Genomic DNA, 12,751 nt, shown 5'->3' on the forward strand with positions numbered 1-12,751 from the left:
CTATGATCAGACTGGATACCGGTCTCATCCACGTTATATATAAGATGGGATTTGGAAAGCAGATCATTTTTGGTGTTGATGATTTAGCACGTGTTGACTCCAACTTGCGCACTGCAAGGGAAGCTAAACGATGTTTCCATCTAGAAAGAAGTTATTGCTTAGTAGTTTAATGTTAGTTCCTCTTCCAAGCAAGGTTATTCATTATCTCCCCAGCAATCACTTGAGATTGACAATAAAAAAGGCTAACCTTGTTTCCCATAACTTAAAAAAATAAAAAACCCCCTTTTTTGTTATGGGACAGGTTCTTTTTTTGGACGAATATGAGTCTATTGACCCTAGTGCTTTTTTTCTCAGGGTTTGGACGGGTACAAAAAAAACCCTTATCCTTTTTTCAACTTTCCAAAACCTTCTTTTTGACAGTTGATAACAATTATTAAGTTTTTTTGGTCATACTAAAGATTTTTTGAAGTATTAAAGGATGATTCAAAAAAAAAGGAAAAAAATAAAAAAACCTAGGTGTTGTTATAATAAAGTCAATGCATGTTGGCCTTGATATTTGTAAAGACAAAAGAAAATGATAAAGAACACAAAATTATTTTTATTTGTTTTTTAATTGACGTTTTGGCCGCTAACATTAAAATATGTAGCGTTGACAAAGGGAATTTTACACGTTAAAATAAAATATCAGTTTCCTAGCTACGTAAAATTTAAAGGCGAGTAAGTTTTAATTTTTTTTCTTTAGCATAGAATGAACTGTTTTTTGATGATCATGACAAAAAACAGACATATTAATGGGTTTTACCTGATTTTGCTTTATTTCTTTTTTATTGGTGAATAAAATACCAAGAAGGTTGATCATTTTGGGATATCGATTAGTCACAGCTTGATTTTTCCCGTTTTAACCAAGCCGAGCCCAGTAAAACCCCCAGAAACAGAAATGGGGAAAAGGAATTGTTTTAAATTTTTTCCGTTTTTTTGTGGGTAATATTACATATAAAAGCTTTTTTCCCGTCGTTTCTCAAATTTGGGTTTTCAACATTTTTTTTTTTTCTTGAACTTATAAACTGTTGACTTGTTTTATGGTCTGATGAAAATATTTACTGTTTTTTAAAAGGTTATACGTAAAATTTTATAGAATTCTGACTCCTCCACCAGTGTAACAGAAAAATAAAACATTTTCAGTTGACTTCAGTTTCTTTCTAAGAGATCTGTCCTGATTAACTTATTATCCCTTTTCACTGTACTGTTCGTATATGTTTTTATCACTTCTGATGTGGTAGTCGCAACATCAGTCGCTTTGAAATTCTTATTTTTCTGCTTCCTGTCGAATAATTTCATACCATTTGAACGAGATGTCAATGCTCTTGATGTTTATATTTTTACTTAAACGATTTGTCGTTTTTGACGAGAAATATAAAGATATTTTCTAAATTTTTAACGTAACATTTTGAAAAACTTCTTTTATGACGTCAAGGTAAATGACTTCGATAAAATAGACATTTTCGGTAAACCCCAAAATCATATTCAATCTCTCTATCCAATAATTCAAATTAATTATGATAAAAATTAGTTTTCTTTATTTTTTAAAACTATCAAAGATTTTTCAGTGTTGAAGTTCATATTCATGGCAAAATTTGGATTTTTAAACTAAAAATAGTTTTGAGACATTTATTCTATGACCATACACGTATAAAAAAAGACTGTTAATTTTCGCGTCGCATATGAAAATAAATTTTTGCTTTTTCATTATTTTTTCCCCAAAAAATATCATTACTTTACTATTTTTTAAAGTTGCCCCCCAAGTGTGTATAAACTGAATTAAATTTTTTCGCAGGGTTTTGGTAGTCTTGAAATTTATTATCTTTTTTACAGTGGGTTTTTTTTTTGCGGCCCCAATGAAAAGGCAACCCCTTGTTTTTTTATTTTTATAAAATTTACTTTTTGTGTTTGTTTTTAATCTTTCCTTAATTCATAAAATGAAACAATTACTGACTAGTGAGCCATTTAATATGATGTGATATTCACCGACAGAAAATCTGCATAACTGTATGATATTGATACCTTTATGTCATTCATGAAAAGCAGAACTAAGTAAATTTTGAGAAAGTATCTGAGCTGAAGCATATGTTTAACACACGGCAGTCCATGTTAAATTCTATCCAACATTCCGATCTTTAAATGGACATTTAACAGAACGAGAAATACCAAACTGAAGCGAATACCTGAACCCAACAAGAAAAAAGATGAAATTGATATAACTAAATATACCATAATCATTACAAGATCATGCCGTGTTGAACTATTTGAATGGATTGAAAATTTAATATCTCTGTTTAAATTTACGAGGACAGATCGTTTAGAAGGAAAGCAGATTCAAACATCCTTTCGCAGTGTAATTTTCTTTTATTGATTCCACCATATGAGATAAACTATTTTATATTGATAATCAAGTTATGAAAGTTTTACCAAAGGAGCTTGTATCGTTTTACCAAAGGTGCTTGTATCGTCTTTATTTATGGAGAGATTTGTTTGGAAGGAACATACTTCGAATAGTCCAGTATTTGGTATCACACGTTTAAAGTCACTGACACAACATTTGTACACTTTTTTCTTTAACAACCTTTTTATATTTTACAAATGTCTCTTATTCAGAAGAGACATAACTCAGAGTGAATGTGTAAACTTTTTGATAAATTAATTTACTGAAAAGAACCTTGGCCGAGGGCATTTGTGTTTAATAAAAACGTTCTATTTAATTTACATCATTTATTTTGTTCAATATACTTTAATATAATGAAATGTTTTAGATTTAAAACGTTTATTAAAACGCCTTTTTAGTACAGTAGTGAAATTTGTCAGACATAATTTCAATATTGACCTATTTAAATGTTAACCATATATATGAAACTTTAAATAAGGTAGAACATTTTTAATTGATCAGCCATAGTAAATGCTCAAAGTATATGTTGTATGATTTTTTTTTAAACTTTAAATTTACATACTTTATTTCGTTCACTGAAATCTAATTATATGAAACGTTTTAAACTAATTGACCATTGTAAATTTTGACCATAAATTATTATATTTCTTGTGTAATTTGCAATTGATAAATTGTTGTGACTTAATTGTTTTGTTACAGTAGTTGCAGCCATAGAATGTAATTTTGATACGAACTACTGTGACTGGCAGCAAGATCACTTAGACGATTTTAACTGGAAAGAAAGGAAATGGTCGTTGTATAGTGATACTGGCCCTGAATCTGATCATACCTCAGGAGGTAAATTTGTTACAGTGTAAATAAACGAAAATATTAGTAATTTAAACAGTATCTTTCTTGCATTGCAATTTTCATTTTAATCACCTAAAACATTATTATGGCTTACGGCCATTTAGTTACTAGATAATTTTTACTGCAAAGAGTTCACTATTCGAAACACGGGCGACCCAAAATAATTCTCTTCAAATAATGTAAAGTTTACTGTTTGAATTTTGAAATAAATATGTTTTAGTTGGATTTTATGTAGGTACATTATCATATTTCGTTATTGTAACCAATATAAATTAATTTTATTTCAACTTGAATAAACTCAAAACCAAAGACGAATGAATATTATGAGTCGTGGGCATTTCTAAAAATAGGCTAGTGGCGCATGAATTTTTTACTATTAGTATTCTGCCTTGTCATGATCTTTTATTCATCTCTTAAGACTTATTTCTGATAATCTAAATACAATTTAGCATTTTAAACGCATTTTGCTCCATCTTCAGTCGTGGGTAGAAACCGTAAATTGCAAGAAAACATTGGCCAAGTATCAAAGAACTATTTCAAGTGACCTTAGGAATTTATTAAACATCATTACCTCCTAGTGCCTCCTATCTTTAGCGATTTAGTGTAAGATTTGATTAATTCTTTTGAGACTGAGATCTGTAAAAGTTGGTTACATGTATCAAACTAAAATTAAAATGCAGGGCAAATTTCATTCTACCTTAAAAATATTATATCAGATATGACTTAAATACACAACGCAGATTGTTTGACGCAGCGTACATATTTTCAAGCAAAACAGGCACGACTTATTCTCTTTTATGAAAATGATTAAAATTTAAGTAATAAAACAGATGAACTGAGTGGAAAATGTAACATTGTTTTAAAATGTGCAGATAGTTGTAAAATGTTGTTTTGAAAGATTCCATGACGTTGTAAGCGATTCCTTTTTATCTCCCGCCGATGGAATTGGGAGGGGGATATTGTTTTGGGGTAGTCAGTCCAGTCCTTCGTCCGTCCGAATTTCGTTTTGGTGCTAGTTCTCTGCAACAACTGGCTGAATAACGAACTTCTATGAGAACCATTAATACCAAGAGGAGAGACGCATATTATCGCCTTGTTTCGGTCAGACCCTTTAACTCAGAGGTATGACCCTTGATTTGTTATACAGTATACGTATAGAGCAATAATCGTTTTCACGCTACTTCTCTCCAACTACCAGCGTGAATTTAACGAAACATTGTGGGAACCTTCAATATCAAGAGTTATTATATGATCTAAATATAGCTGCAATCTCATTGGTCCAAACAGTAGTCAACAGAACTTTTTATAGAATCATATTCACTGGGTGTAGTATCATATTCACTGGCTGAATTGGATTTTCCCAGTCTAAAAATAGATTGAGACTCATATTCAATGATCATATATCGTAGACTGTTAATAATGCGTGCTTATTGAAATATAATTAGTGCGTTTTGTTCTTTATGGTAAATTTCTCGATTAAAATATCATTACTTTACAATTACAGTTAAAAGTTACACCGCAATGATGAGTATAAACTTGAATTACTTTTGTATGCCAACGTTCGCGTAGTTGTTGCACGCCTTTCACGTGCCTCTTTTTCCCGCGCTTCAACGAAACAGGTTTTCCCGCGCTTCAACGAAACAGGCATAAATTGTACATGTATAAAGTTGTACAGTCTGTGATTTTCTTTAAATTCTGATAGCCTATTCATATAATAAAACAATTATTGACTAGTGTGCCATTGAATATGATGGTGATATTCACCGGCAGAAAGTCATATTGACCTCGGCTATCGCCTCGGTCAATATGTCATCTGCCGGTGAATATCACATCATATTCAATGGCACACTAGTCAATAATTGTATAATGATGTGCATATCATCAGACTCTTTAACTTACAGTAATGGCCCTTGATTTGTTACCCAGTATGCATATAGATCAATAATCGTTCCTGCAACTACAAGCTTGAATTCAACGAAACTTTATTGGAACCATCAATATCAAAATTATTAAAATAGAATAATGGTTTTAGATAATAACTAGCGTTAGAAATGTAATATTGTATTCAAACTTGGTATAAAGCAAGCTTACAAGAAGACCCTTGTTAGGATTTCTTTTGGATCCCCTTGAGTCATTGTGTTAGCAATGAGATATTGTTATTAAACTTGGTATTTATAGCAAACTATTGTAAGATCCCGATTAGGATTGCGGGTCAAGTTCATTGTTACTTAGAAGAAAGAATGTTTTAGAACGATAAATTGAGCTAGCAGTGAGGTATTGTGATCAAACATTGTATATATTAAGCTTATTAAGAGACCTAGTAGGGACTGTTGTTGGACTTCCTAGACTTAAGGTCAATGTCACTTCTTAGTAATAGCTTTAGTTTTGTAACATTTGTTGCAAGCATAACATTTTAATGTTAACACAAATAGTACTCAAAATGTTCTCATAGGAAAGGTAAATCTTTAACTAGTGCTTAAAAATTCTAATAGGAAAAGTAAATTGATAACTAGTAAATTTAATGTGTGCTTTCATAAATTTTCTTGTGTAGTTGGTCACTACATCTACTTAGATACATACAGAGAGAACAAAGGTAAAATAGCCAGACTAATGAGCCCGATGCAGTCACCAGGTCAATACTGTTTAACATTTTGGTACAGTATGTTTGGTAGTGATATTGGCGCCCTCAACGTTTACAAAGAAATGAATGACGGGAACAAAACTGTTATCTTCTCAAAAGACAAGGACATAGGTGTTCCTGATTGGTGGAAATCGGTTTCGAACATAAATGCTTATGACTCATATCAAGTATGTATTATATCTGAAAATTATATTTCTATACATATGTGCATGATATGGCCAGTGAACTAGTTCATAATGAACATAAAACATATAAATGCCTTAAACATATAATGAAATAAAAATGTATTAAGTAATTTGTATACTTTTTTGTACCTGTACATTCGGAAAACACTATATACATCACATGTCACCCTTATATATTTCCCAAATATTTAAAGCGAGATTGAACCAAGTATGTTTCTTTAAGATTGCCACTATGTGTATTTGTGCGTAAATGAATAAGAAAAAAACTAAAATGTTTCCATATGACACGGGTGCCCCAACACTCCTCTGTTTTGTCAATTTACTGACTCTAGGTCAAATATCTTTTGGGCAATACTTGACACGAATTGAAAACTGAAAATCTTTTACTAAGTCAAGGCAAAAACTTTACAAATAGTTAATAAATCTACAAGCAACCCAACGATGCATAACTATGCTGACCAAAACGATGCATAGCTATGCTGACCAACATTCTTGAAAACTTTCAGTACTACAGGTCAAATATTTTATGAGATGTGCAAGAACAAGTTGCTGATTTATACTTTTTTATACAAGGGCAATAACTCTTACAAAACTCAACAAAAATTCACACGCAAAACCCCTAGTGCACAACTTTACAGTGATGTTCATCACCATTCCCTTAAATTGGGTTGATTATAACTCAAGCAATCATGTTACACATAACATAGCATATGAAGCGGTCTTTACTAAGTCAAGGGCAATTACTCTACAAATACTGAATAAATCCAAAATCAGACCGAAGGTGAACAACTACACATGCAAACAAACATTTCTGCTACGTTTTTATGACTTTGACTCAAGATCAAATACTTTTTGAGATAGACTCAACACATTTTGATATAGACTCAACAAATTGCAAATGTTTACTTATTTAATGGCAATAACTCTAGAAATACTGAATGAATCCACAACTGAAACCTTTTGTGCACAACTAAATATGCTGGCCAACATTCCTATAAAGTTTCATGACTCCAAATAAAATTCTTTTGCGCTTCGTGCCACACAAATTGAAAAGTATCTTTTTCATCCAGTCAAGGGCAATTACTCAACAAAATAACAATAACAAAACAGAATTATACACAGACAACACATCAGGTACATAACTTCACATAATAAACAAAATTCCTGTAAAGTTTCATGACTGTAGGTCAAATATTTTTTAAGCTACGCACAAAAGAAGTTAAAAATTGTAAATTTTTACTAATTCAATTGCAATAACTCTAATAAATACAGAATAAATCCACAAGTAAACTCCCAGGTGCACAACTACACATGCTGACTAACATTTCTGTAAAGTTTCATGACTCTAGCTCAAGTACTTTTTGACCAAATTGACACAAATTGCAATTATTACTTTTTCGGGGGTCATTTATCTGACAAATCAGAATAAAACCACAAGCAAAACCTAAGGTGCACATTTTCAAATGCGGAGTATTATTCCTGTACAGTTTTATGACCCTAGGTCAAATACTTTTTCAGCTACGTGTGACACAAGTTGAAAATTGAAAATCAAGTCAAGGGCATTAAGTCTAAAAGTACTGAATACATCTACACGAAGCACCCTGGTGATAACTACGCATGCTGACCAATATTCCTGTAAAGTTTCATGACTCTAAGACATATACTTTTTGAACTACATGCGACACAATATGAGAACGGACGGACGCACGGATGGTCGGACGGACAAGAGTTAATCTAAATGACCCTGTCCTATAGTTGGTGCACCATTAACCGATTTAAACTCCCCAGCAGTACTTGTGCTGCTGACCGTTCCAAGGCTGCGCCTCTCTGTGTTCCTCAGATGTATGTCTGTTGTTTAATACTGTTTTGGTAACACTTTTGCTTGTGTCCCTTGTTGTTTTCTCGTCTACAGTAAGTATCTTTCCCTTTTCCCCTAGTTTTTATTTCTTTAATTTTACGCCTCCCCCTTTCCCGGGTCTCCTGTCCCCTTTCCCTGTGCCCTTTGACTTTATGGGCCTATTATTCAATAATTTATTTGTTTTCTTTAAATTCCTTGTCAGTTAAAAAATATTTCCTATTATTCAATTGTTTTCTTTGAATTCCTTATCAGGTACAAATTATTTTTCATTTTCGTGATTGACCTGTCCTTGTTCTGTCTTGTGCCCTGTCCTTTTTTTTGTTTGGGGTCCGCGCCTGGGCTCCTTGCCGCTGGTTCTTGTTGCTGGGTCGTGTGGGGGTTGCGTTCATTGAACGCCGCCTTTCCTTGTTGATCTTGTTCATCATATTTTATGGATTTATCAATCAAACTTGCCTTAACTTCAATGGTGGTTATACATTCAGATCGTGTTTGAAGGAATTAATGGGGACGGACATAGAGGGGACATAGCAATAGATGACATTTCTATACGATCTGGATCGTGTTCAATAGGTAAAAGTAAATATCGAGAAATCTTATATTTAATAAGTATAATCTAAAAAAACACTTGATTTTCTTTACTGTGCCAGTAATATTCTAGACTAATAATTAAAGATTGTTTTTGTGACTGCATTGATCGACCAATGATGTATCGTATTTTAGACAAAAGAGTAGGAAGTAAAATATATGTAATTTCACACATAAATAAATGAGGCAGTTAACAACAACATTATGTTAGGTTTAATATGTAATTAATTATTAATTAGATGAGCAACATATATTTTGATTAGTTGATATTAAGAGGATATTTTTTCGTTTGAGTGAAATATGGAATATATTTTCACGAAACATGATAAAATGCCACATATTTTCACGAGCCGGGACGGCGAGTGAAAATTTGTGGCATTTTATCATGTTGAGTGAAAATATATACCATATTTCACGAACAACGGAAAAATAACCTTTTTATTTAATTTCATTATCAAAGAAAAATGATTACGAACCCCATTGCTTGCTACGCAACTGCAATTGTACAGCGCGCAGTAATATAATTATTGTCTTGTTTTCCACGCGATATTTTGCGCTACATTGTGACGTCACGTAAACAACTATTTAAACGTCCGTAAAGTGTTAATGACTGAATTAAAGATATTGGTGTTCGGATTTATTTTCTTAGTTAGACCATTTTCTATCATTCTAGATAGTTTTCAAAACAAAATTCAACAAAAAGTTGTTTTGTATTTATCAGATTTTTCAAACAAAATGGCGAAAGAAGTCCCTTAAAATAAATATGAGTTTTGGCTCCGCCCACTTTCATATTTAGATTTCATATTTATTTTTAAAAATATGAAATATATTTGACTGATATAGCACCATATTTCATGGGTAAAATTAAATAATAGGTTATATTTATATCGTGTGTTTTGTTCTTTTCAATCGAACATAAAAATATAAATTTATATATAATATTATAAATGTGTTATATCACACATATTGTAGTTTCAATATGTGTTGATCAGGAGTTGGATTGTGAAATTACTGTCAAAATATTTTTATACTACTGTTGGTCAGAAATAAACGTTCTTTTTAAATGTTGTAAGAATTTATTTTAAAGTGACTATTGTGTCCATTCGAGAGTAAATGATGAGTGTTTAGGTAGAGTTTAAATATCTTTACATTTTTGTTATATTTGTTTTCAATTTTATAATAAACGTCACCAGAGTCAATCTTCTGAAATATACGACTAATTTATTTCAGCTTGACAGTGAACAGAAAATGTCATTTTAAGTGCCAGACACATTTCGATGACTGTCATAATACACATGATGCTATTTTTCAATTAAATGTATCATAAAAAGTGTCATTTTACTTGTGAGCTACTTCTAAATAGTGAGGTCATTAAAGTATTTTCATTCAGATAACAATTGTAAACGTTAATAAATAAAAGGCACTATTTATAATTTTCAAAAGAAAAAAGAATAACTTAAAGTTTCATAACACTTTTAGATTGTGATTTTGATGTTGATTTTTGCAACTGGATGCAATTTGATGGGGATGACTTCAACTGGAATAGAGGGAGTGGAAGGGCGTCTTATAGGTTCACTGGACCCGACGTTGATAAATCAGGAAGTAAACCATTACAATATATGTGTTTTCAAATATAAGATACTTTCACAAAAAAATAAACACAAACGAAGTGACAAAATCAATTCAAAAATTTGCATAAGGAAAGACATTTACGAAATTTGCAGAGCACGGGTGGTTTTGGAATAAAATCTAGCGCCATGATTTGTACAGATTTTTATTTCGTTTATCGATAAATCAATATCACTAAGTATCTTACTGTAACTGTAGTGCAAATCGTTTTGAAAATGTTTTTTTCATCTTAATCTGCTTCTGTGTTTTGGAATTGATATTCAAGATAAAATGTGTTTATGTGAGTTATAATATAACAGATAGGTAAACATTTTATTCCATATCTACGCAAGTAGATATAAATAACTGAATAATTGAATCTCATGCTACGTTTACACTATGTTCACGGCAGCGACGAAAGCCCGGAATGCAATGGAAATTTTGCCACATACTTTTCTTTTGACCTTTGGTATTCATGTTAACTTGTAAAATCTTGATGCAATAATTGCTGTTGCATTATATATGCATCCCTGTGAGACCGCGATCTAAAATCCAGTGCCACTGTAAAAATCCAGTTTTTTACCCCAACAGCTTTTCATGGATACAATGATAACACGCGAGGAATCTTTAAGCATACAATATAAAAATCCGTAGACGCAATATATTTTGGGTGGCTTCCGTTATCATAGTGTAACATACAATTACGCATTAAACTGTTACCCTACGATAACGTTTTCATTTTCTTACTTTCACGCCAATTTTAATACTTTTTCTACATTTCTTGGCGGTCGATCCACCAACCGGCTTTCGTTGGAAACCTAACATTTATTACCATTTCTTCTGCAGTTATCTGACTACAATTTCACATGATATCTAAATCAGTGATGAGAGACAAATCGCCATGAGAATCAGTTGTCACTGAGAATATAAGGCTCGCCCGAGGATTGTACCAGCAACCCCTGCATTATTTATCCCGTGTTCTCCCTATCAAATTACGTTTGCATACTGTTATCATATGGGGATGCTTTACACAAATATGAATACATGTATATGTTTGCATGTCTGCTTTTGCCGACATTGATCATGAAAACATTTTCAGAACATTCAAAAAAGTTACATTTATTAAATAAAATAGTATTTTTATTATTTCCTTTTTTAAGACGGTCACTATATCTACATAGACACAAGCGGTAAAAATAGACATGGTACAGCAATATTATTCAGCCCCCTTCAGGATGCTGGGAAATATTGTCTCTCGTTCTTGTATTACATGTATGGCGTCGACATTGATAGACTTCAAATACAAATATGGAATACAAACGGCTCAGATCGGCGTACAATGTTTACACTTGAATCAGCCCAGGGCCATAAGTGGTTTCATAAAACGATTTCCTTATATTCAATGGATGTGTTTCAGGTGAGGCTGATATTATGTTAATGTCAACATCATTTGTCAACCTACTTAATTAATCCTACTTAAGGAATGACCCTCCAGAATGGCACAATACGGAATTGAAAAATTGAAAACATAGGTCAGTTATATGCCTTGAAGGACACCTGTATGTAAAATTTAGATGTTTTACAATGGACACTTTTCTGAACTAAACCTTTGACAATAAAAGGGTTTTTTTCTCAAAAATCTGGAAACTCTAAATAATCTATAATAGCATCCTCCTTACAAAATTGTTTTACTATTAATTATTTTATGAAACAGATAATAGCATTCAGGTAAAGAACAACACAATCAACATGATATTTCTACTCAAAATGTTTAAAATATGTTTAATCATTCCCTGCTAAGAAAACCTAATTCAAAATATCTCTAAACTTCACAAAATGAGGGGCTGCTTTCAAAGTTTGTCTAAGTATTGTTTGCATTCGAAACGTCCAACAACAGTGATTTGTTTATTGACAATATTTTAGTTCTCAGGTCTTCGGCCATAAGTGCATAGGCCGAAATTATATCAACATGAATGCATGAATGTCTCAATACGAGAGTTATTCATTCTGTGAAGAAAGTTATTAAATCATTTATATGTTAATTTATAAATCAAACATGAATGAAGTTGTCAGAGAGATATTTTAAAATTTGCTTGTGTAAGCGTGATTTAATCTATATTCAGTATCTTGTTGTTGGTTTCTAGATAGCTGTCGAGGGGAGAACAAACTATTGGTGGTATTGGTTTTCAGGAGTCTTAGCAATTGATGACGTTACACTGTTATCCTGTCCTGGTAAGTGTTAGTATTATACATAAATTGTATCTTTTTCTTTAATTAAGTAATAACATCTGCCTGAGAGGTGTATATCGGCTATTTAACACCGGTTTGGAGTTTTGATGCGTAGGAATTGACCACGAAGGCAGTAGGCCTAAGTGGTTAATTTTGTCGCATCAAAACGACAATGCCGATATACACCTCTCAGGCAGATGTTATTACGATTCTTACACAATGAAATAAGGAAAATGACTAATGTTATTTTTCAAGCGGAAATAACTTCCGGTGCCGATTTTTGTATAACGCTGTTCGATTTTCGCACCCTACTGTTGCGAAGATTTGGAAACTATTAAACAAAAGAAATAATAAGA

The 12,751-nt window shown here is 32.1% G+C and overlaps 1 protein-coding gene across 1 annotated transcript; it reads left to right on the top strand.

Annotated features, from left to right (window-relative positions):
* Positions 1–3,124: 3,124 nt before the first annotated feature.
* On the top strand, positions 3,125–12,428 carry LOC132722146 (MAM and LDL-receptor class A domain-containing protein 1-like). The gene is made up of 6 exons (XM_060706584.1): positions 3,125–3,277; positions 5,841–6,097; positions 8,456–8,543; positions 10,038–10,160; positions 11,327–11,583; positions 12,311–12,428. Exons 2-6 carry the CDS (start codon positions 5,900–5,902, stop codon positions 12,407–12,409), a joined length of 765 nt encoding a protein of 254 aa, XP_060562567.1. The 5' UTR covers positions 3,125–3,277; positions 5,841–5,899; the 3' UTR covers positions 12,410–12,428.
* The last annotated feature ends 323 nt before the right edge of the window (positions 12,429–12,751 follow it).

The sequence above is a fragment of the Ruditapes philippinarum genome, unplaced genomic scaffold (assembly GCF_026571515.1).
Source record: "Ruditapes philippinarum isolate M1 unplaced genomic scaffold, ASM2657151v2 ctg14022_1_1_1_1, whole genome shotgun sequence".
Lineage (NCBI taxonomy): Eukaryota > Metazoa > Mollusca > Bivalvia > Venerida > Veneridae > Ruditapes > Ruditapes philippinarum.